Source organism: Scleropages formosus, chromosome 4 (genome assembly GCF_900964775.1).
Source record: "Scleropages formosus chromosome 4, fSclFor1.1, whole genome shotgun sequence".
NCBI lineage: Eukaryota > Metazoa > Chordata > Actinopteri > Osteoglossiformes > Osteoglossidae > Scleropages > Scleropages formosus.
In genome coordinates, this window is record NC_041809.1 from 38,487,225 (window position 1) to 38,509,197 (window position 21,973).

The 21,973-nt window shown below is 53.5% G+C and overlaps 2 protein-coding genes across 11 annotated transcripts in view; one reads left to right on the forward strand and one right to left on the reverse strand.

Annotated features, from left to right (window-relative positions):
* The window catches only part of LOC108934306 (collagen alpha-5(IV) chain-like), a 34,216-nt gene extending 33,142 nt beyond the window's left edge, over nt 1-1,074 (forward strand). For 7 of the 10 annotated variants that reach the window (XM_018751906.2, XM_029250987.1, XM_018751908.2 and 4 more), the window contains one exon: nt 397-541. In XM_018751906.2, coding sequence (XP_018607422.2) covers nt 397-478 — 82 coding nt within the window. In that variant the 3' untranslated portion in view covers nt 479-541. Of the gene's footprint in view, nt 1-396 lie in introns of all 10 variants that reach the window. The other 3 variants (XM_018751901.2, XM_018751907.2, XM_018751911.2) reach the window with 1 other exon arrangement.
* Nucleotides 1,075-5,064: 3,990 nt separating this feature from the next.
* On the reverse strand, nt 5,065-21,748 carry irs4a (insulin receptor substrate 4a). Its single transcript, XM_029251476.1, has 2 exons — nt 17,996-21,748; nt 5,065-7,594 (listed from the first exon to the last, which is right to left on the reverse strand). Exons 1-2 carry the CDS (start codon nt 21,384-21,386, stop codon nt 7,590-7,592), a joined length of 3,396 nt encoding a protein of 1,131 aa, XP_029107309.1. The 5' UTR covers nt 21,387-21,748; the 3' UTR covers nt 5,065-7,589.
* Between the last annotated feature and the right edge of the window lie 225 nt (nt 21,749-21,973).

Consider the following 21,973-nt stretch of genomic DNA (forward strand, 5'->3'; position numbering starts at 1 on the left):
TGCGCGTCCGTGCAAAGTTTGAATGTGGCCCGGGTTTGATGATGCGGCAGCTTCGCGTAACGTTTTCGCAGAACTCGGCCAAATCGAAGGAAGCAAATCGGTTTGAGGGATGTTTGAATTATTCACATTGCGACTCGGTGGCGAAAGCATCTTTGCCTTTACAAACAAACCGAGTTGCGGGTTTCTGCTCCCGCCGTGCTCTTCTTGCCCCGTGTTGCAGCAGCAGCGTAACTTGTCACGGGAGCAGAATGAATTTCCGCCGCTGCGGTCGGAGCTCTGCCTCCTAGAGAACCGCGTGGTCCGAAGAGCCCGCATCCTAAGTGACCCTAAGTGACCCTAACGTCCAGCCTGCGAAGGTGGGTCGAGTTGACGGTCGCCTCCAACTTTCCTCTGCAGGAAGCCTCAGGAGGAGACCCTGAAAGCAGGAGACCTTGAGACGCGGGTGAGCCGCTGTGCGGTGTGCATGAAGAGGACGTAGCGGAGCCTCCTGGGACGAGGCGCCGGCGAAGGGCTGCTCCGCCTCCGGTTCGGCTCAGCGGAGCAAAGTGGTGTATTTCGCAGTAAAAGTACCTCGGAAGGAGTACAGAGCCAAAAAGGGGAGCTGTAGCAGACGTTGAGCTCATGCGCGGCGTGCGTTTCGTCTCTTTCCTTTTCCGCGTGTGTTTTTCCTCTCGTTTCTTGGTTGCCATCAGGACACGTTTCTGGGAAGATGTGCGCTTTTGCATCTCGAGGGCAAATGGGGACTTTGACTTCCGTACAGCAAAGACGAAATGCACCGAAGAGCTTCCAGGATGAGAATGCGTCCCCGTCCCCCCCCCCTTTGTTCACGGTGCCGACGCTGCTGTGTCAGACACTCGGATGTAATCATTTCTCTCTTTGTACGTAATAAAATGTGTATATTGTGCAAAACATGTTCGCAGTGTAAAGAGTAAGGGAGCGCTCTGCTCGAAAGTGCTGCGCCACAGCGCTTTGATCTCTCTCTCTCTCTCTCTCTCTCTCTCTCTCTCTCACACACCCCGCATCGGTACACAGAAATACACACAAAGGAAACTTTCTCTCAACAGTATTTTTTGTATAAATATATAATAAACAGAAATCTTTTCTATAATAATTATTTTCTCTATGGCAGTTATTTCAGGGCCCTTTTTTCAGTGTTTCTCAGTTTTTTAAAGGGTGGCGGGTCTTAAGTGCACATTTCAGCTGCTATATAATGGCAAAATTTTACAACTGAATGATGTCTGTTGTTTTCTTCCATTAGTCTTTCAAAGTACACTTTTACCATTTTTTTTTTTTTTTTTACCCTACGCACAGTGAAGACTATTATACTAATATAGCCCTATAATATACCCCCGTAGCAGCATTTTTCTATACCACTGTATCACTCGATCAATCACTATACCACTAAACCGCCTTACATCCCACAAGCAGTGCAGACGACCGCAGTGCATCCAGTGGAGATTCATCTTCGCTACCAGATATGGTGCAACTGTCCGCAGTCAGGTGCTCGGGATGAATTACGGTGCAACGTGCGGTTTAGGTTCTACGAGCGCGCAAACGAAGGCTGATGTGCGTCGCCACACGAAACTCTCGGGTGTTCATATTTTCTCGGTATTATTTGACACCCGCCGCTCCGCGTTCACACGATCGAACCCTTCGCACCCGGGTTGCATTTCAGTTCTCTTCCTCTTGGTCCCGTTTGGCACCTTTGCAGCGGGTTGTCTCAGATTAATTAAGAACAAAGGAAAAAGCACGGACGGCGACGACCAAGGTAGGAAAAGTAGTAAAAATTAATGGTAAAAATGAAAGAAACGTTTGAAGAAAAAGAAAGAAAGAAAGAAAAAGAAAGACGACTCCTCAGGCTGGAACAAGAGAAATGAGCTGCGGGGGCCAAAGGACCGCTGGCTGGCTGCCCACACCTTCTGGCCATCCCAGCACCGCAGTTGCAGAAATGTTTGAATCTCACAGGCTTTTTGCGGAGCAGACGGGAGGCCACGTGGACACGGACTCGAGACGGAGAGCAGCACCGGCAGCCGTTACGTTACCCTACCCTAACCCTAACCGACACGTTATTTGGGCAGGAACTGAAGTGAACTTTTAGCCCGGTTTGCGAGCCGCTTTTAGCGACTCGATGCGATTAAACCGTCAGTCCGGTTGAGGCCAGCGGACGCGGTACCACCGAGTCACTGACCGCCCGAAGAGCGAACTTCCAGGGAGAGGAAAGCCCTCCTACAGGTGGGCGAAGTCGTCCGCGGAGCGACGGAGACGCTGCAGGTGCGAACGGCGAACGAGTCGTCATTCGGGCCCGTAAACGCAAACGGGGGGAAAGAGGGCTGGTTCTCCGCACCCGTCCGCGTTCTGCTCCCCGGGGCGAGAAATGTTGCGCGGAACCGCTCGGTCACTCGTTTCATTTCGGCGTCCGGGTCCCACAACGTACTTCCTCCGACGCGTCGTCGTTTTCTCGGATCGTATCGCGCAACATCGAGAGTCTGATCCCGCCAAGGGGGCGGAGGTCAAAGCGCAAACGGAGCCCGGGAGGAACCGGACGCAAGGCTTCGAATGCGTCGAAACGAGACGAGGACAGGGCCGTGCGCCGTCCAACCTGCCCGTCTCCGCTCCGCGAGGCCGGCGGAGACAGAAGAGCCAGGGAAGGTTTTGGTTCGAAGACGCCCTCCGTTGGCCGTTGGCGGTGCTCTCCGGAGACGCCGCGGGACACCGCAGCTGGACACGGTGTCGCTTCTGCGGGAGGCGCTTGGTCCCGGCCGGTCGGGAATAGCTTTGGGCGACGCGACGATTGCGTCGATGCCCGGGGAGGGGGCGGAGGGGACACGTGCGTCGTGGCCCTCCTCGCCGGCCGCCGGACAGGGTGGCTCTGCTTTCCAGGACCGTTGTTTTGAAACTCGACACATTTGCACGTACTTCGCGCTGAGGAGCGAGGGGACGAAAGTGGGCTCGGCGGGAATCGCGATGGCTCTCGCGGTGCCGGGAACGAGCAGGGTTCTCTCCTCTCTTTTACCCCCGGTGCAGTAAAGCTTCAAGCGTCCCTCCCGAGCGTTCCATCGATCGTGCGTTTTTCCACTTTTCTTTCTCGGGCTTCGAGCTACGAACGATGCCGTTTCGCTGATGCGTAAAGTAAAGAACGGAGCCTGTCCGCATGGAGGGGCGGCTTCCGGCGCCTCCGCGTGGCTCCGAAAACGTGGTAAAGAGGGCAGTCGGAGAAGCGGAGCAGGGCGCCAACGAGTGCGCTGTCCACGTGGACGCCGCTCGTTCGCCACGTGAGCAGGCCAGCAGCCCTGCGTCCACCTTGTGCGCGTGGACTTTACTCTTTTGTGCAAATAACAGCATGTTTCTTCCCAAAAGACCTTTGTTCCCTCCGTTTTTTGCTTCCGTGAAAAGTCCTCTGTGGGCTGCGCTCAACAAAGTCATTCCGACACAAATGAAGCGATTGACCTGCGGGGGTGACGGGACTCCAGAACTGCACTTTTTACTGTTGAGATGGCCAAAACGCCTCATTTTACTTCACATTCTCTCACCTGACTTTTTTAAGTGCCGTCAACATTTTGTCCATAATGAGCAGAAAGGTTAAAAGTAAAAAAAAAAAAAAAATACGTATTTATGCGTGTGAGAAGAAAAGGACCACAGCGGCGCAGTCTGGCTGCTCGTGGTCTTCACCACAGACTCCCGTTTCCCACAGAGGCTGGACGAGGACGGACAAGAGGCGTCGCAGGGGTTCGGCTCATCGCCTCTCGGTCTCGAGCCCCCGGACCGATCCCCACTCCTGCTGTTGTAGCCTTGATGAAGGCGCGTACCCTGAAATGGAACGGTAAAGGTACCCTGCTGCGCGAGTGGATAAATCGGTGTAAACTGATCGATTACGTCACGGTTCAGGGCGTTCGGCTCCAGCAAAGCGCAGGTTAACGATGGATAGGAGGGCGGCGTTACACACGAGCACCGGCGCTCTGCCGAGTCACCTGCAGCACAGGCTTTCGGTGCTTAAACATTCACCGCCAAGGGACCCGGGTGCACGATGGACCCCCGTCCCTGTCACTGTCACTGTCCACATCTCGTGTCACCCAGTTCAGCACAACTCACATGGTTTGTGTTTATTCGCATTTGGAAGAGCTAACAAATACAAGAGAACAAGGGGGAGGGAGAGACTAAACACGGCAAACAGATGAGATTATTACACTGCATGTAAACGATGTAAAGTGGACTCGTCCCCCTTTTTGTTGAAACAAGGCCGAACTGTAGAGCCGCTTGCCTCCGTCGCTCTTCACTGACGCGCCACTGCGTACGTAAAAGTCCTGATAGATCACAAAAAAGGTGAAAAATTACAGTGAAGAAAATTATTACTGTTGGCAATGGACGTAAAATGTATGTTTTCACTTAAATGTTTTATTTATATGGGAAAAAGAAGAACTAGGAAGTTTTAGGCCACCAGCCATATGGCAAAAAGAATCAATGTCATTTAACTGAGGAAACTCAGACTCAATTGTTTCCACCATGACAAACACTTCCTCAGCAATAATAGGAAAAAAGTGTTTTACGGTCACTGAAAACACTAGTGTGAACTGTGGAAAAAGAAAGTATTTACTTACGGTGAAAGTAAGAATAAAAGTGTGTCCACAAAGAAGGTGAAACAGTGCAACCGATTCAGTGTTTTCATCACCGTGACGCGACCTTCCGACAGGCCGTCTGCGTGGCCTCCAGAGCTAAAGGAAAATACCACGTTGGGTCCCCACCGCTACCAGTAGCTGCCTGCCTAGTGCAGGGTCACGGTGGCTCAGAGCCTATCTTGGAAAGACACGGCACGAGGCAGGGTGCAGCCTGGACAGAGTGCCGGTGTCCTGCAGAGCAATATCTCTCTCCCTTTCTCTCACACTCACACACACACACACACACACACACACACACACACACACACACACTATGGGCAACTCAGAGAGAAGGAAACACACGCCAACACGGAAAACATGTGAACCACGCACACACACACACACACACACACACACACAGAAGGAACAAAGCCTTCATATACATTAACACATTTTATTGCAATAGCTCTATTGAAAGCAAAAAACCTCATAAATATAAACACTGTACAATGTTCAAAATTCTTCAACTGTAACCCATAATCCCTCCAAAAAATGAGAAACGATGACTATTTACAGTGGAAGACACAGCCAAGTACCATTTGAATTATTAATATTTTGTCTTTTCTCAGTTCACACACCGGAGAAATAATGCACATACGTAGAGTACGTTGCTCAAAAAAAAAAAAAAAAAAAACTAAAAGTTACACACAGGAAAAAGAGCACTGACAACGTCTCAGCGTCAACACTGTCAGCATCACTTATAGTCATCTGTACCACACAGCAGCAAATACCGCGTCATAATGGGAAAAGTGTGCGCGCTGCAGGGTTACGGCGGTACAGAAGTGCAGAACGCCGACGCTCTCGCTGAAAGTATCCGTCCGCACCCCCCGCCCCCCAACCCCCTCATTGTGTTGAAATCGCCCCCATATTCAATTGATACAAGTATTCAACACAATACCTCACCATTGAGAATATTTCTGCTTTGTAAACTAGATACAAAATAGAGTAAAAAAACTGAATTTGCATAACATGTATGCTGTACCTGTAAGTCTCAGTAGATGTGAGGTTTTTTCATTTTAAATCAGTGCTGTTTCTCCAAATCATGACATTTCAACTAAATGCCTATTAACAAAATAGAAATAATGTAGTGCATCCAAGGCCAAACTGTTAAATATCTGAAACATTAATCTGAACAGGTCATATTATGACAAACCCCCACCACCGAAATTTTTTCTTCCCTTTTTTTTTTTTTTTTTTAAACACTGCCATAAATTACCGTACCGTTTTGATCAGTGGAGACTTCCGTTTAGTACCAGTGGGAAGTAACAACAGAGCCTCTCGCCGGAACCGGTCGGCTGACGTCTGGGAAAAATAAGGGCTTCCAGTAAATTTCAATTTCTGTTATATCATCGATGACAAGGGCACGTGGGGGGGGGGTTTCTTCCGACGAAGAAGTTGAGTACCTTGTAAGAGTAGCGTCTCAGCTCACCGCCACCAGCCTGCATTTGTCCACAAGTTGGAGACGGAAGGGAGACAACTACGCACAAAAACTAGACGGTCCTCTGGGTTGATTTTGTACAGCATTCTTCATACAGAAACACTACTGGAGAACCTCTGGAACCCTGTACGGGACTTGAAGTGGAGAAGAGACCTTTTCAAGGCAGAGAGTGTCCCAACCACCCCCCCCCCCCCCCACTCCCACTTTTGGTGGAAAAACAGAGTGTCACTCGTGTTTATTTGTGCTATTCTTGTCTTGTTTGTCAAGCAGCAATAAGAGCATCACATCATGCTGAACTAAAATGTAACCGTTTGTCCCATGGGGGGGGGGGGACTTAAAGCTTTTATAATGACAAGTACAACAATACACCAGATGCCTGTGTTTATGCAGTTCGGATGCTGGGCACATCTCCCCACGCATATCGGCTCATCTTGTGCTGGGATTCAGACAGTAAAGTGCGGCTTTCCCTCCGAAAAAAGTTGCCGCCCCCTCCCCCCCAAAACAAAAAACACACAAACAAACAAACAAAAACACAAAGCACTTCCTTGTGCCAAAAGCACTTTCTCCCAGGGGCCTGTGGACCTTTCCGACACCGTTTCGGGACACCAAATAGGGCACCAACGCACACGTCGTAAGTCCAGGGTCACGGAAACGTCGCGTGCTGCCGAAGGCCACTTGGATCAGCCATGAAGCTGAAAACCTTCTGGAAGTTACACGCACAGGCCAGCGGCAGGTTATTACGTCACTATTGCAACTCTTTTCGGTGGGCTTCTCGGAGTCGATGAGCCTAAGAATAGACGACATGGTCTGCAACCCTGACTCCGCTCCCCCCGCCCAATTAGTCGAGTGCATACTTGGGGTGGGGGTGGGGACAGGGGGGCGTGCGTAAGCACTAGGCGGGTGATCTGCCTGCTGCTATGCATCTCCACGGAGCTCCAACAGAAGAGGAATGTGCAGAGTGCTGCACTTGGTGTTTCGGGTTTGGGTTACTGGAGCTCCTCCACGTCACCTCCAGCCAGCCAAGGGCCGCACCGTCACACTGGCCCGGAGGTGTGTTCGTACCCAAACTGTCACTAGGAAATACTCCAGACAGCCAAAATATACTCTATATATGGTTCTCTTTCTTCTTTTTTTAAAAAAAGTTCCGTACATCTGAGTAATAAAGAAAACAAAACTGCAAAGTTTCCATCTAAGCAGCAATAAATATGAAAATGTAATATAAAGCAGTGCCTGTAAACTACGCAGAGTCGTGTTGCGTTTCCGTTCAGCGACGACCTGCCATTCAGCTCGTCAGAAAGACAAAAAAAAAAAAAGGAGCAAAAATCTGGGGAAAAAACAAGCAGACAAAATGTATTTGCAATGCAGGACCACCAACTCTACGTAGAAGAAAAGGGGCACAAAAGTGTAGGTGCTTTGACTGCCGGGGTCCTTTTTGAGAGAGGGGCTCGGAGTGTGATCCCGCAGCCGCGTCCCCACGCCGTCACCAGGACCGACGGTCTTCAGTCTGGAAAAGAAGGGGGGGGGGGGGGCGGAGTGTCAAATGTTTGCAAACGACACACTTTGGCAACACACACACCGCTCTTGTTATCGACTGCCGTCGTTCTTGTCGCGCCCACCGTTAGTCCCTAACGATGACCGTGATTCTCTTCAGCCCCCCTGCTGCAGAGCTCATTCCCTGCAGTGTTTGAGTTCGTGTGCGGACTCGGGTTCGTGCCATGACGGTTCTGGTAAGCCGCCGCCCACGGCCCTGAATAACCCCGCTTTCCGCCATCGGCCAGCTGACGGAACCCTTTGTCCGTCGAGACAATGGCGGCCGGACCGCGGTGCACACGCCGTCAGGGAGGTAACGCCCCGGTGCGGCGGCTGTGCCGCAAAGCCGGCTCTTTGTTCCAGTTTCCAGTGGTAAATCGTATCTTGACGCAGCTCACCTGCAGCACACCTGTCGTGGCCCTGCACACATGCACAAGGGTCCTCCCTCACCAGCGCCCAGCATCACGACCCCCCGCGATTCATCAGCGGTCAAAGCGGTTCGAACGGCAGAGCGGTCATGCGATTGCAGTGCGATCGCGAGATGTTTCTGTAGCGGCGTGCGCACGGTGCGAACGTCTGCGTCCTCATCCTCTCGAGGCGCCGCTGCAGCTACGAGACGGCGTGTTGCAGTCAATCGTACTCCTGTATCACCGGGACCGAAGAGATGAGCGCACGGTCACGTGGATGCCCCCTGCCAGGATGTGACCTGTGACACGAAGGACTCGGACCACCGGACGGGCTTGTGGGAAAACATGTCCTGAAGGCGTGAACCGCTGCCCAGGTCTCGCGACACTTTTACACTAAAGCCAAGGATGTTTTTCACATGAACAGACTGTTAAACAGAATAATGCAGCAGAACATCTGCATTTATTGTTTACCTGACAGTTTCGCTCCAAAGCGACGTACAATTGTCGACCCAGCTGAATACAGAGGTAATGTCACCAGCGCAATTTAGGGTAAATGCCTCGCTCAATGGTACTACAGCTGGCGGTGGGGTTCGAACCTGCGACCTTTGGGTCCAAAGGAGCACCTCTAACCGCTACGCTACCAGCTGCACCGGAACATCATGGACTGTACCCATCAACAGTAAAGTGACTAAAATACCATAGTCCTGAGGGTTACATAACAGCCAAGGCCACTCCTTACTGCATTTCAATCATTTTCTCCCCAAGAAACGTTTTTATCCACCTGTAAACTGTCACCCGAAACTGGCTTTGGCTGCTAACACGCCGTGCCATAACGGCAGGGGGACGCGCCGCAAACTCTGTGCTTTGGGTCCATTTTACTACTTGCGTGTTCAGTGCATCAAAAACACCGATCCCCTCTTGTTTAACAACTCGCTAAAATAATCCTTGCGTAGAAGTCTAGTATAGCGATGATCCTAACCCAACGTGGCCGTTAATTCTAACGTCGGCGCTGCCGCCGAACGACGGGGCTTAAACCAGCTTCCCTTAACCGCTCCGGCTCAACGCGTCTCCCTGCACCGTCTTTGCTGCCTGCTGCTGAAACAGAGATTCATTGATCGAGGTTCAGCTGGCGACACGACGGACGAGGGACAGACTCGACTCGTCACAAAGTCGTCTCCAGGCGAGCACTCGACCTACACACCCCGGACGCAACTCTACGTTTACGCAAACGTACAGGAAATCTACACTGCGCCACGAAAAGGACGTCAAATACGGCAGAAATGCTTCCATTTCCATCAACCCACTGTGTAGCTCAGGGTCGCAACCGTTGGGAGCCTATACCAGAGAGAGAGGCGTAGCACGGGAGACGGGGACATACGTGCACCACGGGGCAATCATGCCCTCTCTCTCTCTCTCTCTCTCTCTCTCGCACGCACGCACGCACACTAGAGGTAATTTAGAGTGCCCAGCTGAGCAGAAACACGTCTTTGGGCCGTGAGAAGAAAGCTCTGCAAACTCCTAACCCAAACTCAAACGCTGAGTCGGATCGAAGGCCGCTTTGGGAAGCGCAGCCCGGGAAGCGTGAGGAATCTGCGCTAGACGCCGCATCGCTGTGCCGCTGTGGCTTAAACACACCGCACCGCTCGCAGATATGCCAGTCTCGTCGAGAGTGCGTCCCAGCAAGACTGTCCTTAAATCACAGGACAAGTGGAACGCGTGCGGTCGGTCGGTCAGTCGGTCACCTCGCCCACCGGCGGTAAGAGTAAGAATATTATTTCCGAAGTCACAAAGTGCTCCGAGAACAGCGTCCGGTACCGTTTGTGAGGTTCGTACGAGAAACGTCCAGGATGACCGCAGAGAGCCACGTGGCCCTCCGCCAAGAGGGAGACGAGCAGGACGAACGGTCCACTTCGTGTCATATTTTTACGTCCAGAAAACAGCGCGTCACCACACAGGACACGGTCAACTGTACCATTATGCACCGTTATGACAGGCAGGACTACAAGACATTTCTACATTACCGCAGAGCCGGAATCTTGTTTAATGGCAAACGATAAACGTGTGTTATATTGTCATCTATCAAAGGGGATTTCGTCTAGTAGCTATAATGACACTCAAAAGCAACAGATCATCGCAGACATGAGCCTGCCTGGAGGACGGACTCTGCTCCAGCCGTCTGCATGTCCAAATTTTATCTGATTTTGTTTGTCTCCTTTGTGTATTTATATTTGATTCTTTAAAAAAAAAAAAAACTAATAAAATTAAAATGAGCAGGATTGCTGATGGAACAATCCTTCAATTGTACTTTGATTTCAAGCAGAAAAAAACATTAATATGGACAGAAACCACAGTTTCGACACTAATGCGTACACACATATATTAGAGTGGTGGCTGATACGTAGTGGAAGGTCTGTTTGAAAGTCCATGCTTTGCAGAACTCAAGAACCATGAGGCCAGATGGTGCAACCGCTGCCGTTTTCCACTCCAACACTTTGCTTCCATGGAGCAGCACCGTGCTTCTGCGAGGAGCAGAGCACCACCTTTATTTAGGACATGGATATCTTCGTACGTTTCTTCTTTCTCACTCCAAGAGGAAAGTGCTCCACGAGAAGTCGGCATCAAAAGCAGGGTAAACCGTGACAGTCGCTCTTTACAAGTCAAGGTGCGAACGCGGTACGCGCTCCTGTACGACATCTTTCCCGAAGCGCGAGCACCAGAAGGCTGGGGTCTCTAGGGCCTGGACGCGGGTGCGAGCGCAAAGCTCAAAGCGTCGTGCTTCAGGACTCCGAGGTTACAAACTCTTGGGTCCTCGGAGACAACGTTCTCTTACCCCGCAACACACACACACACACACACACACACACACACACACACAATTATTACTTCTGCCCATCTGATCGTGGTGCACAAGACAGAGCTTGGAAGGATCTCTGACTCTAGCTCTTGTAACACCTTCAGTTAGGGATGCACTTTTCTTACAAACATTTTTTTCAGTTCAACTACACATCTCGCAAAAAGGAGCAGAAGAAACATCACACCGCGACCCTTCACAGAATAAGAGTCTCTCTGAAAAGGGAGGCAATGTAATGCTTCCGCAAGTTGCTTTTTACAACCCCACCCCCCCAAAAAAAGCCCACCGCCCCCACTGTACCAATCATTGTCGCAACGTTCTTAGGCGCTGCGGTGGACGCACCTTTCCGAAATACGCCCCCTTCGCCCCGCCTAAGGAGACGGGAGTAGGAATAATCCCGGGCTTGAGGTGCAGGGCGAACGACTCCTGTCTGCCTGCTCCAGACAAACCAGCATCTTAATGCAATTATCTCTCCTTACCAGCTTACGACGAAAGCTCTTCTGGTGCAGGATGGCCTGTGACCCCCCCGGGAAGCAGGCGCACAGGGTTCCCCTCGCTGGCTTGCGAGCGCACGCTGTCGTTTCTGGGAGCGCGCTCTTCCCGAACACTGATACCACTTACATTAAGAGGATTGCTTGGGTTTTGCTGCTTTTTGTCCTTTTAATTCTTCCGAGGGAACGGTGCCTACGTTACCCCCACTTTGGTGCAGCAGCACTAGGCGCATTTTGCTGCGTCACAGCTGTTAGAGCTACTTTACCATTTCAGTGTGTGATGCAGCGTCTAAACACACGTGTTCCTGACCACCAGGTAGCGATACATATTAAAGGTTTAAAGGCCAACGCAAAGTTCACCGCAGGCGGCAGTCAGCCTGCAATGATCTGCACCTGCTGCGATTCAAGGGACCCACGGGAACCGCTGCAATACCATACTTTCACTGCGGTAATGAGCACACCTGTAGCGGAGTTGTGCGAAAACTCCACGCTGCGAGCAGCCATGATGAACATTTCCGCAAAGGGGTCCCTACAATTCCGTTCAACGGTCTCTCTTGGCATCTCGTGCATCTGCTCAAAAGTACAGCGAACAAATTTCCCTCCGCAAGTGTCAAAAGTCCCCTGGAAACTTCACTGAAAGAGATGCGAAATCGACAAGCCCAACATCGTGAGCCGCAGCGGAGCCGATATTGTACCGGAGGAGTCAACGAGTCATCCATCTGTCAACCACTTGTGCAGTGCAGGGTCCCTGTGGTCTGGAGCCTATCACAGAAGGTGCGAGGCTGGGTACACCCTGGACAGGACACGATCTCTCATAAAACAATCTCTCTCGCGCGCACACGCTGAAGGCGATTCAGAGGCACAAGTTCACCTTAAAAGTGTGTGAACTAGAGACACACAAAGACACACCGAGTCCCAGCGAAACCTATGTGGAAACTGGTAGCTGAGCTGGTATCTGTGTGGCGACATGGACACCCAGTTTCGTACCCAACTGATAAGAGGAAAATAAATAATAAATTTATATTTTTAAAAAAAAAAAAAAAAAAGGGTGAAGCTGGTCTGGTCAGTTTCCCCACCACAGTTGGAACCTCCATCATTCAACAGTGCAGAACTGATGCTTAAGGAGCTGCACAAGCCAACGAAATTGTCACTGCGAGATGCAGGAATTTCAAGGATAGTGTTTGAACGGGGCTATTAAATTACCTTCCTTCCCCAAGTAACAAAATGTAATGCGGGAGGCGGGGGGGTGTTGACCTGTGAAACTGGGAACACATCACCCTTAATGCAAGACTGGTTCTTCTTCAGCGCCGTTACATTTGGAACCTGGTGGAGATTTTTCAGTAAAAACCTCATGTCCAACCAACCAGACGCCAGGAATCCTGCAGACGCCCAGCGGCGTCTTTCTTCCCGACACAAGACGCCTTCTTTCCCGAGTTCCCTCAGAAATGCGGACGCAACGTGCACGGGGGACGTTTCCTCGCGTCTCCAAAGCACTTATGGGAAAAGGGAGGACTCCCTCACATGGTGCGTGTACTTGTTTCCTCAAGATCTGCTCGTGAACACAATTCTCACGAGAAGAATGGGAGCACGTGTGCGTTTGCCTACCCTACGACACACTTGGCTCTGGAGTACCACCATGTACCCTGTCTCACACCCTACGCCTCTGGGATAGACTCTGGAGCACTGCGCTGCACAAGTGCATATGAAATATTGATGGAAGCGGTTGTTCCTTTCTTGTTTTTCTTTAAATACTGATGGAAAATTTCTTCACGCTTATAATCCCTAGGGTGCGATGGCGCAGTGGGTTGGACCGGGTCCTGCTCTCCGGTGGGTCTGGGGTTCGAGTCCTGCTTGAGGTGCCTTGCGACGGACTGGCATCCCGTCCTGGGTGTGTCCCCTCCCCCTCTGCGCCCCGAGTTGCCGGGTTAGGCTCCGGTTCCCCGTGACCCCATATGGGACGAGCGGTTCAGAAAGCTAGTGTGTGTCTTCTCTACTGTAAGGTGATGCTTTAACACACCCTTTTGTACAGCGCATGACCCAAGCAAGCAGTTCTCATTATTACCGTCTGCACTGGCAACTCCCCTCCTCTGAACTACTAATTTTCCTATCGTTTGTGACAAAGATAACCAAATCAAATCCTACACAGTCATTAGTAATGTCGTCGCCTCCAACAGAATCGCTGCACTTTATCACTTTACGCAGTTTCATCAGCTTGCGTGTCCTGCTAAACATTTACTTCTTTGAAACACCTTTGTTTTTGGGCTCATGGTTACTGTAGATGAGAAAAGTCACCGAACAGTATTTTGAATTAAATCTGAGCTCTTTATACAAATTTTGGGCTACAGTTTACATTTGCCTTCAACTCAGAACTGACGAGCGGTGCTTCGTCCTTCCCGAGACACCTGTCTGGAAGTTCTGACCTTCCCGGGGGAAGCAAACCTTGCTGTAGAATCAGTTATATCTCGAAAAGTATTTCAAAGAAAGAGACAAAGTTCAGTCAGTTCCTGCTTTTAAAGTGCTTCTTTAAAGGCAAGACAGGCTGTGGGACAGTGAGTGCCAGTCTCAGAATAAGGCAGTAAATATAGGTGTATGGCACGCGCACACACACACACACACACACACACACAGAATGCATTGGCTCATTCTCAGGGTGACTCAACAAAAAACACTTGTTTGTGGGGGTGAAAAGAGTAAACAGTAACAGCGACTCAGCACACTGCAGCCTAGACTGGTTGTCAGCACCTCCTCCTGCTCCTGGCACTTTACTTCTCCTCTCCCACGATAGAAAAGTGGTGTGTGTGTGTGTGTGTGTGTGTGTGTGTGTGTGTGTCAAACCAACACCACCTGCCACATCTTGAGCTTTAAGCTGTCATATTGTCATCACAGCAAGCAGTTAACATCCCCTTCTTGCTCTGCAGGGAGCCAGGTTCGAACCCCCCCCCCCCCCAATACACTGCAAGCAGAATAATGTTTCACACTGCTTCGGAGAAAAGCATCACGTAAACAAATAAAAATCAAACTTCCTCCGACAGATGGTAGATAGCGTAGCGCTTACAGCTTCCGCCTTCAGACCCAAAGGTCGCAGGTTCTAGGCTCTCCTCCAGCTGTAGTACCCTGAAGCAAGGTACTTGCCCTAAATTGCTCCAGTAAAATGACCCAGCTGTATTAATGGGTCAATAACCAAGTCGACTGACACCAAGTCGCTTTGAGGAAAAGCATCAGATGCGTGAATAAACAAACAAGTGAAAAGTAAGCACCTGTGAACTTCATTTCTTGTCGCCTTTTCTGCATCCAAAACACATTCAGCCCATTAACGCAGATTTCATTTTTGATAAATTTAACAAAAACTGCCAAAGGAGCACTTTTACATGTGAAAACAAAGTAAATTTAATTGCACTTTTGTGATCGGGAGGGAAGGAGACCAGTGGTGGTACCTGGACCAGGCTTAACCACCACATCCACATCCACGTGAGATCATCCACCTCCCTGTACTCACAGCGGCGGTCACGAAAGGGCAGAGGTTCAACAGTTCAACTCCCGGGGGGAACCGAACCGTTCACCCTGGTGGACTACAAACAGCACAAGGTGCCTTTAAGGGAGAAAACCGCCGAAAGTCCACAGTGAATCATCATAAAGATACTTTTATGAGCGAATGGTGCTGGAGATTTAGAGGTGTAACGTTATCAGGACTGGTCTTCCTGCCCCTACGAGACATGGGGTGGCTTTCTAGAAACTCTGGCTGCAGCGAACAGCACAGATCTCTAAGCCCCACCTTCTCACATTCAGGTGGATGGTGTCCTGGGAAATACTGACTACCAGCTAGCTAGTTCTGAGGAAGCTCTCTGGGCTTCAGCCAACTTCATACAGGTGTCTGAATTTGCACCTTGTCAGCCCAGAAAAAAAAAAGCATTACATCCACCCGCGCCCTTCATTGCGCTACCAGTCATCAAGTCGGGAGGACAATTATTTACTGAACATTTACATTAATTTATCAGACACTTTTCTCCAAAGCGACTTCCAGCAAACTCTATGTAGTGTTACTATCAGCCCGCACACCTTATTCACCGCGGTGACTTACACTGCTAGATACACTACTTACACTGGGTCACTCATCTGTACATCATCGAAACACACACACTCACTCTCTCTCTCACTATGGGTGAACCTGAACACCATGTCTTTGGACTGTGGGAGGAAACCCATGCAGACTTCACACAGACTGAGTGGGGATCGAACCCACATCCAGTCACATAGCACAGACAGTAACGCAACCTGCTGTGCCACTGCACCACCCTGAAAAACATTTATGGGAAATTAAAAAATTGAGCAGATATTCAACATCATAGTCTGTTACATAGATACAGAACGTTAGAGAGAGCGTTTACCTGGTTCTTTTAAACGACACGTAACCGTATCCTATGAGGTGTCAGCATCGCGCCCCTTACGCTCATCGCAGGATGGGCTCTGGACCACGAGGAGCCCGTGTGAGAAGAGGCCGAGCGACAGCGCCATCAGTAAACACAAGCGCTCGCGAGGAGAGCCCGATCTTCTGTTTCTCTATGCTGTGTTACAAAAGTCACACGGTGACCTGATCTCTCCTCGTTCCGTTATTTGTTTGAGCCCCACGTGAAGAACGAGCAGCCCGTTGAGTCCGGCTCCATGCTCCACGAGCTCAAGGCTCGATGCGAGAAACGCAGAAGGCGAAGCCTGTTTTAAAGCACAGGACGAGTTTTAGTGCCTGCTGGACTTCAGCACTTTGAGCTCAGAGGGCAGGATACAGATGTTTCTGCGATGATGAACCACGAGCCCTGTAGCTCCTCCCCACCTCAGCACCAATAAAGATTAACACCTAGACACGGGCACAGACGCACGGTGCGATACAGGTAAAGCGGAGGCCGTGTCGCTGCGCTGGGTCTCGGGGTTCACTTGCCGGTCTCAGCGACAGCAGCGGCGTCGCTCACCCGTAAATTCTGGGGTAACTCTGCTCCATAAGGCACCTTCCAACACACAAGGGAAGAGATGTGTTCCTGACACCGTGGCAAACGAGGTAAGGGGGCAACCAGAGCCTCAAAAAGAGCATCATCTTTGGAGAAAGCTGGATGAGCCCTGCTTTCACAACCCTTCCACTTCCACTTCCTTTACCCCCCCCCGACTGACACTCCTCCATGCATCCATGTGTGCGGTAGCTTCTCCAACAAACAAATGAGTCAGACAAATACTGTCATAAGAACTGAGTCACCCTCAGGCCCAGGACAAGCAGCCAAGCACAGTGGGGCCTGCAAACCCCCCCAGAGGGTACGAGAGCGGAAAGGGGGGTCGCGACAGCAACACCTTAACCACTAAGTCGGCCTTTCGCGGACCGCCCCTTCGGATTCGCCGCAAACTGAACCAAATGCGCTTGTGGCATTTATTGATAGATGGACCTTGGAAATATCACAGCCAGCACAATAAAAGCAATCAGAAACAGGCGACACACACACACATTGTTGATGAGGCTTTTCCAGCAAGTTCAACGGGTGTCATCCCTAAAGGCAGGCAGACGGTGAGCAGACAACACTGCACCAGGACTTTGTGGAAGAGACACTTATCCTGTTGGGAACCGTGTGGCGGCTTTTTAACGGCTTCACGGTTGTCCGTCTGTGAGACACGACCCCCCCCCCCCCAACCCCGCCCCGTCGGACCAAATCGTTCTGGCCGAGACGGCTGTAAACCACCTTTCGCAAAATGCGTGACGATGACGCAGGAGAACGAGCCCAGCTGTAGAGAAACGTCAAGGGGAATGTGAAGAAGGTGCCGGATAAAGTTCAGCTTAGGACTGCGATATTAGAGACGAGGGCCTCCGAACGAGTGCAAACACACCGCCGTCTGCATCTCTGTGCACCTCTTTTGTTATCTGCTCCGTGTTTTTGTCCCATGAGATGAGTCATGTCACACAAACAAAAACTCAATGCGCGACTTTTGCTTTGCTACAAAGTATTAAGCCCCAGTTTATCACAGGTCACATATTCATTTCATCACACAAACAGGGGAGACAAACAAAAAACAGGATTGTCCTGCACAGCAAATCATTACAGCACGGGGGGGGGGGGGGTCAAAAAGTGCAGTGAGAATATTTTGCAGCAATGGCTTGGGTCCCACACAATACCCTACCGCTCGGATGTTGGCAAAGTAGCGGAACCCTGTCAACACAAAGCAACTTGAGGACTTTGGCGTTAAGTGGGAAAGAGGCGCGAGACAAAAAGACGAGTTTCCGAGCAGCGTCTCCCCACAGCATCCCGTCCTAAAGGGTCCAGCAGCAAGGGGACGGAACAGAGGTACCTGTTTGACACCACATTCGCAAGGAACAGCAGCAGCAGAGTCGTCCCCAGAATGAGTGTCTTCGTCCACACAGGGGGCCCTCTTCACCCCAACATTTACATCGTTTACCAGTTTACTCAAAAAAGGAGGAGACACTGAAGTGACTTTAACTACATTTTAAATGTGGATGTACTTGCAGGTATAAGTTGTTCGGAACTGGCACAAAGGTGGCGGAAGCTGCGCACTCACTCACTCACTCTACAGGTCTCGGTGGCCATCAACTCTCTTCGTGGACCTGGAGCACGAAGGGAGACAGAAACAGAACCAACCTTTGGAGACGGAAGCCCGAACTTCCGACTTGGAGAAGTCTATGCTGGCGTAGGCCCCATTCTCTGCAGGTGAGGAGGGAGCAGGGGGGAGGTCTTCCCTCAGGTCCAGCGCGATGTAATTGAGACCGTTCTGATAGCCGGCAAAGGAGTTCTGGCACATTCTTCCGGCGGGGCCGCGAGCGGCATCCGTAGGAAGCGGGGGGGTCGCCGCCGAATCCACACGCAGCCAAACGCTGTCGAAGGAGCCCGAGCTGTGCCACTTGGGGGCTTCCGCCACACGGGGGCTCTCGGGGGCTGCGATCCCTCCCCCGGCGTCGCCGCCGGGAGACGAGGAGAACGTTTCCGAGCTGTGCCTCCGTCGGCCTTGGGGGTCGGCCCGGATCACCTTCGGCTCTCTGCGCGGGCTGGGGGGGCACAGAGGCGGGTAGCGCGGATCCTCGTCGCGCTGCCGCGCTGCCGAGTCAGCGCCCTTTCCACCCAGGCCAAAGGTCATGTCCGTATAGTCGTCCGCGCGGCCGCTGCTGCTGACGGGGATGGAGGTGGGCGCAGCGGACCTGTTGTAGCAGGGTGGGTTCCAGGGGGCCACCAGCGAGAGCCGGGGGGAGGGAGCCTTCGGGAGGCTCATGTAGTCGTCGTGCAGCGGCGAGCGCCGGTGTTCGCTGACGGAGCCCAGCGATGAGGGGGAGCCTTCGGTCGACAGCGAACACGGGGTGCACGGCGGCCGGTCGCCGAACTCGATGTTGATGTATTCTCCCGGGCTGGGGGGGGGCAGCGGCTCGGCCGCCTCGCCCGCTCTCTGTCCATCCAAGGAGAGACGGGTGGGACGCACCGCCTGTCTGTCCGAGGGGTGTGACACATCCCCCCCGGGGATGCCGCCCCCACACTCGCATGCAGCACACACGGGCTTGGCAGGGGAGCACATTGGCACATACTCACTGTGGTTGTCCCGCTGGGGGGCCTTGTAGGAGCGTGGGAGGGAGAAGTAAGAGCTGTAGGATTTGGGGGTCTCTGGCGTGGAGGGCGCATAATAGCCTTCGTTCGCCACCTGCTGGGGGGCACAACTGCTACCCTGGGACATGTCCATATACTCGCCGTCTTTTAGCCGGCTTCTGCTATCATGAGGAGCAGTCTGCGCCGGTGGGCAGCTGCTACCAGGGAGCATCACCATGTAACCATGGGTGTCCATCTGCTGGGAAGAGGGCGGCGCGGCTCTCGGGACCCGCGAACTCGGCTGCATAGGCATGTAATCCGCCGGGGAGGAGGGCACGACCCCCGGCATCATCGGCACATAGCCATCGTCGCTAGCTCTTCTCTCAGCATCAGCATGGAGCAGCTTGGTGCAGGAGCTGCAGTCTGACTGGCCCGGGGACACGCAGCTCTGCGCTCCTTTCCTCCCTAAAGGGCCGCTGTCCGACGGAGACTCGTCCAAAGAGGAGCCGGTCTGGGTCATCTTCTGGTACACCGGTGCTACGCCGCTGCCCACCTGCCTGGAGGAGTGAGGCAGTTTGCGAGGCGGCCTCTCCTCGCAGGCGCCCTCCTCCCGAGGCATCTCCGTGCCGCTCGGGGCCTCGCGGCGCCGATCCATGGCCATGTAGTCGCTCAAGCTGTTCTCTTCACGTATGGGGGGCGTGTTGCCCAGGGAGTCGGGCGTGCTGCTCCTCACCCTGAAGTAGCGGAAGTCGCACGGGCTGGAGCCGTACTCGTCGGAGGAGACGAAGCCGCCGTCGCTCGGGGAGCCGCAGATGGAGGCGCTGGAGGGCCTCGTGAGCGTGTCGGCCGCCGAGCCGTGGCCGCTGCTGCTGGAAACGCTCACGGGGCTCGTGTTGGAGGGGAAGTGCGACACCGGCAGGGAGGCGGAGCGCGTGTGATAGTTGGATGCGGGCGGGGCCCGAGCGTAACGGCCGGCGCCGTCCTGCCGGCCCAAGCCGACCCTGGCCGAGTTGAGGTGAACCAAGCTGCCCGTGACGGAGCGGTAGGGGCGGCTCATGGTGCCCTCGCCTTCGCTGGACGTGCGGAAGCGGTAGCCGTTGACCCCGGCGCTCTTGCTGGCCGGCGGCGTGCCCACCACCGTTTCCGTTCTCGACCTGCGCTGCAGCCCGGTCTGGCTGGGCGGGAGGTTGCCCAGGTGGCGGCGCGTCGTGATGAAAGCGATGGGGTTGGAGCCGGACGACTGGCTTTTGCTGCGCGGCCGGAACTCGGCGAAGGCCTTCAGGGCCTTCATGGTCTCCAGGATGGTCTCGTGCATGTTCTGCGCCACCACCGAGTCGTCCGCCTGCATCCAGATCTCGCCGGGCCCGATGGAGGAGGAGCGGCCCACCTCGATGAAGAAGAAGCTCTCCGAGTGGCCGCAGCGGCGGATGTTCATGAGCTGCAGGTTGACGCAGGGCGTCTCCGAGTTGAGCTTCACCAGGTGGATGCTTCTGGAGGACAGGCAGAGGCGGTAGACGCCGGTCAGGTTCTTGGTCTGGCCCAAGCCCTTGGGCTTCACGTTCACCTGCCACACCTCCTTGAAGACGGCGCCCGGGCCCGCCGCCGGGCCGTAGCCGTCGTCCGGCTCGTCCGCGTCCGCGCGGCCCTTCTTGCCCTCGCTCATGAGCTCGCCGAGCGCCGCGTGCCACTCGTCCTGCTCCCGCTCGCTCTCGGCCGCCACGGCGAAGTACTCGTCCTTCGTGTACAGGGCGATGAGGTACTTGTTCTTGGCGTCCGCCCTCTTGTTCACCGTGAAGCACTGGTACAGGTAGATGACGCGCTTCGGGGCGCACGCGCTCGCGCACCGCAGGCTGCTGCGGAACTTCTTCTCGCTGTCGTAGTACTCGAGGCGGCTCGGACCCGAGTGCCCGGCGCCCCGGAGCACGAAGAAGCGCTTGTGCCCGTGCTTCTGCTTCCTCAGGTAGCCGCACTTCCAAACGTCGCCGTCCGTGCTGCAGCCAAGTTCGTCGCGCGCGAGGCTCAGCGAGGAGGAGGAGGAGGAAGAGGCGGCGGGCGAGCGCGCGGCAGCCGGAGCAGCAGGAGGAGCAGGAGGAGCAGGAGCCTCGTCGTCGTCGTCGTCGTCCGCAGCGGAGCGCCGCGGCCCGGGCGGGCAGCAGGAGGTGGAGGAGGAGGAGCCCGGTGGTGCCGGCGGCGGTACGTGCTGCTGCTGCTGCTGCTGGAAGCGAACGCCGCCGCCGCCGGCCGCCGCCGCCGAAGAGGAGCGCGATTCCCCGCACGACGCCGACGCCGCCGCCGCCGCCGCCACCTCTCCGTTAGCCGTGACGCTCGCGGGCTCCTCGGCCCCTGCTGCTGAGGCTGAGGCTGAGTCTGAGGCGCGCACCGGGCTCTCCAACATCAAGAGAGCAGCAGTAGCAGCAGCGCCGCCGCCGCCGCCGCCCCGACAGTCGAGCGAATTCGCCATGAGAGAGAGAGAAGAGCAAGAGCCGGAGGAAAATTAAAGGTCACTTCACTTAACTTCACTTCACTTCTTCACTTCACCGCCGCCGCCGCCGCCGCGGACCTCATTTTTTTTGTTTTGGAAAAATTCGACGCTCCTCCGGCGAGGCTCTTTCTTTCTTCGCACAGAAAAAGCCCGAGCAGCCGCTGCCCTGCAGGCGCACGAAGGGGCCGGCCGCGTTACTGCCTCCGGCCGGGACTCAGGGACAGGAAACCGCTACATAACTAGCGAGACGTGCGCCTTTCTCACAGCAACTCTCGTAGCTGTAGCAGCGGCGGCAGCGGCAGCGGCACATTATCTCCTCTCCGCCAGTACACATCTTTACAGACAAGCGAAAACAACACGTGACTCCTGCGTCACCGGGAGGCGGGAGGCCGAGCGCAAGGGCATCGCTGCGATTGGCGAGAGGTGGCGAACTTGACAAAAATGACCACGTCCCTAGCCAATCCAAGGACGCTACTTGCGGCGCGTCCATTTCGTCTAGATAGCGGATTACGCTGAAAAAGGGCGAGTCTGGAGGTGATTGGCAAGGCTTCTACCCAATTGAAAGA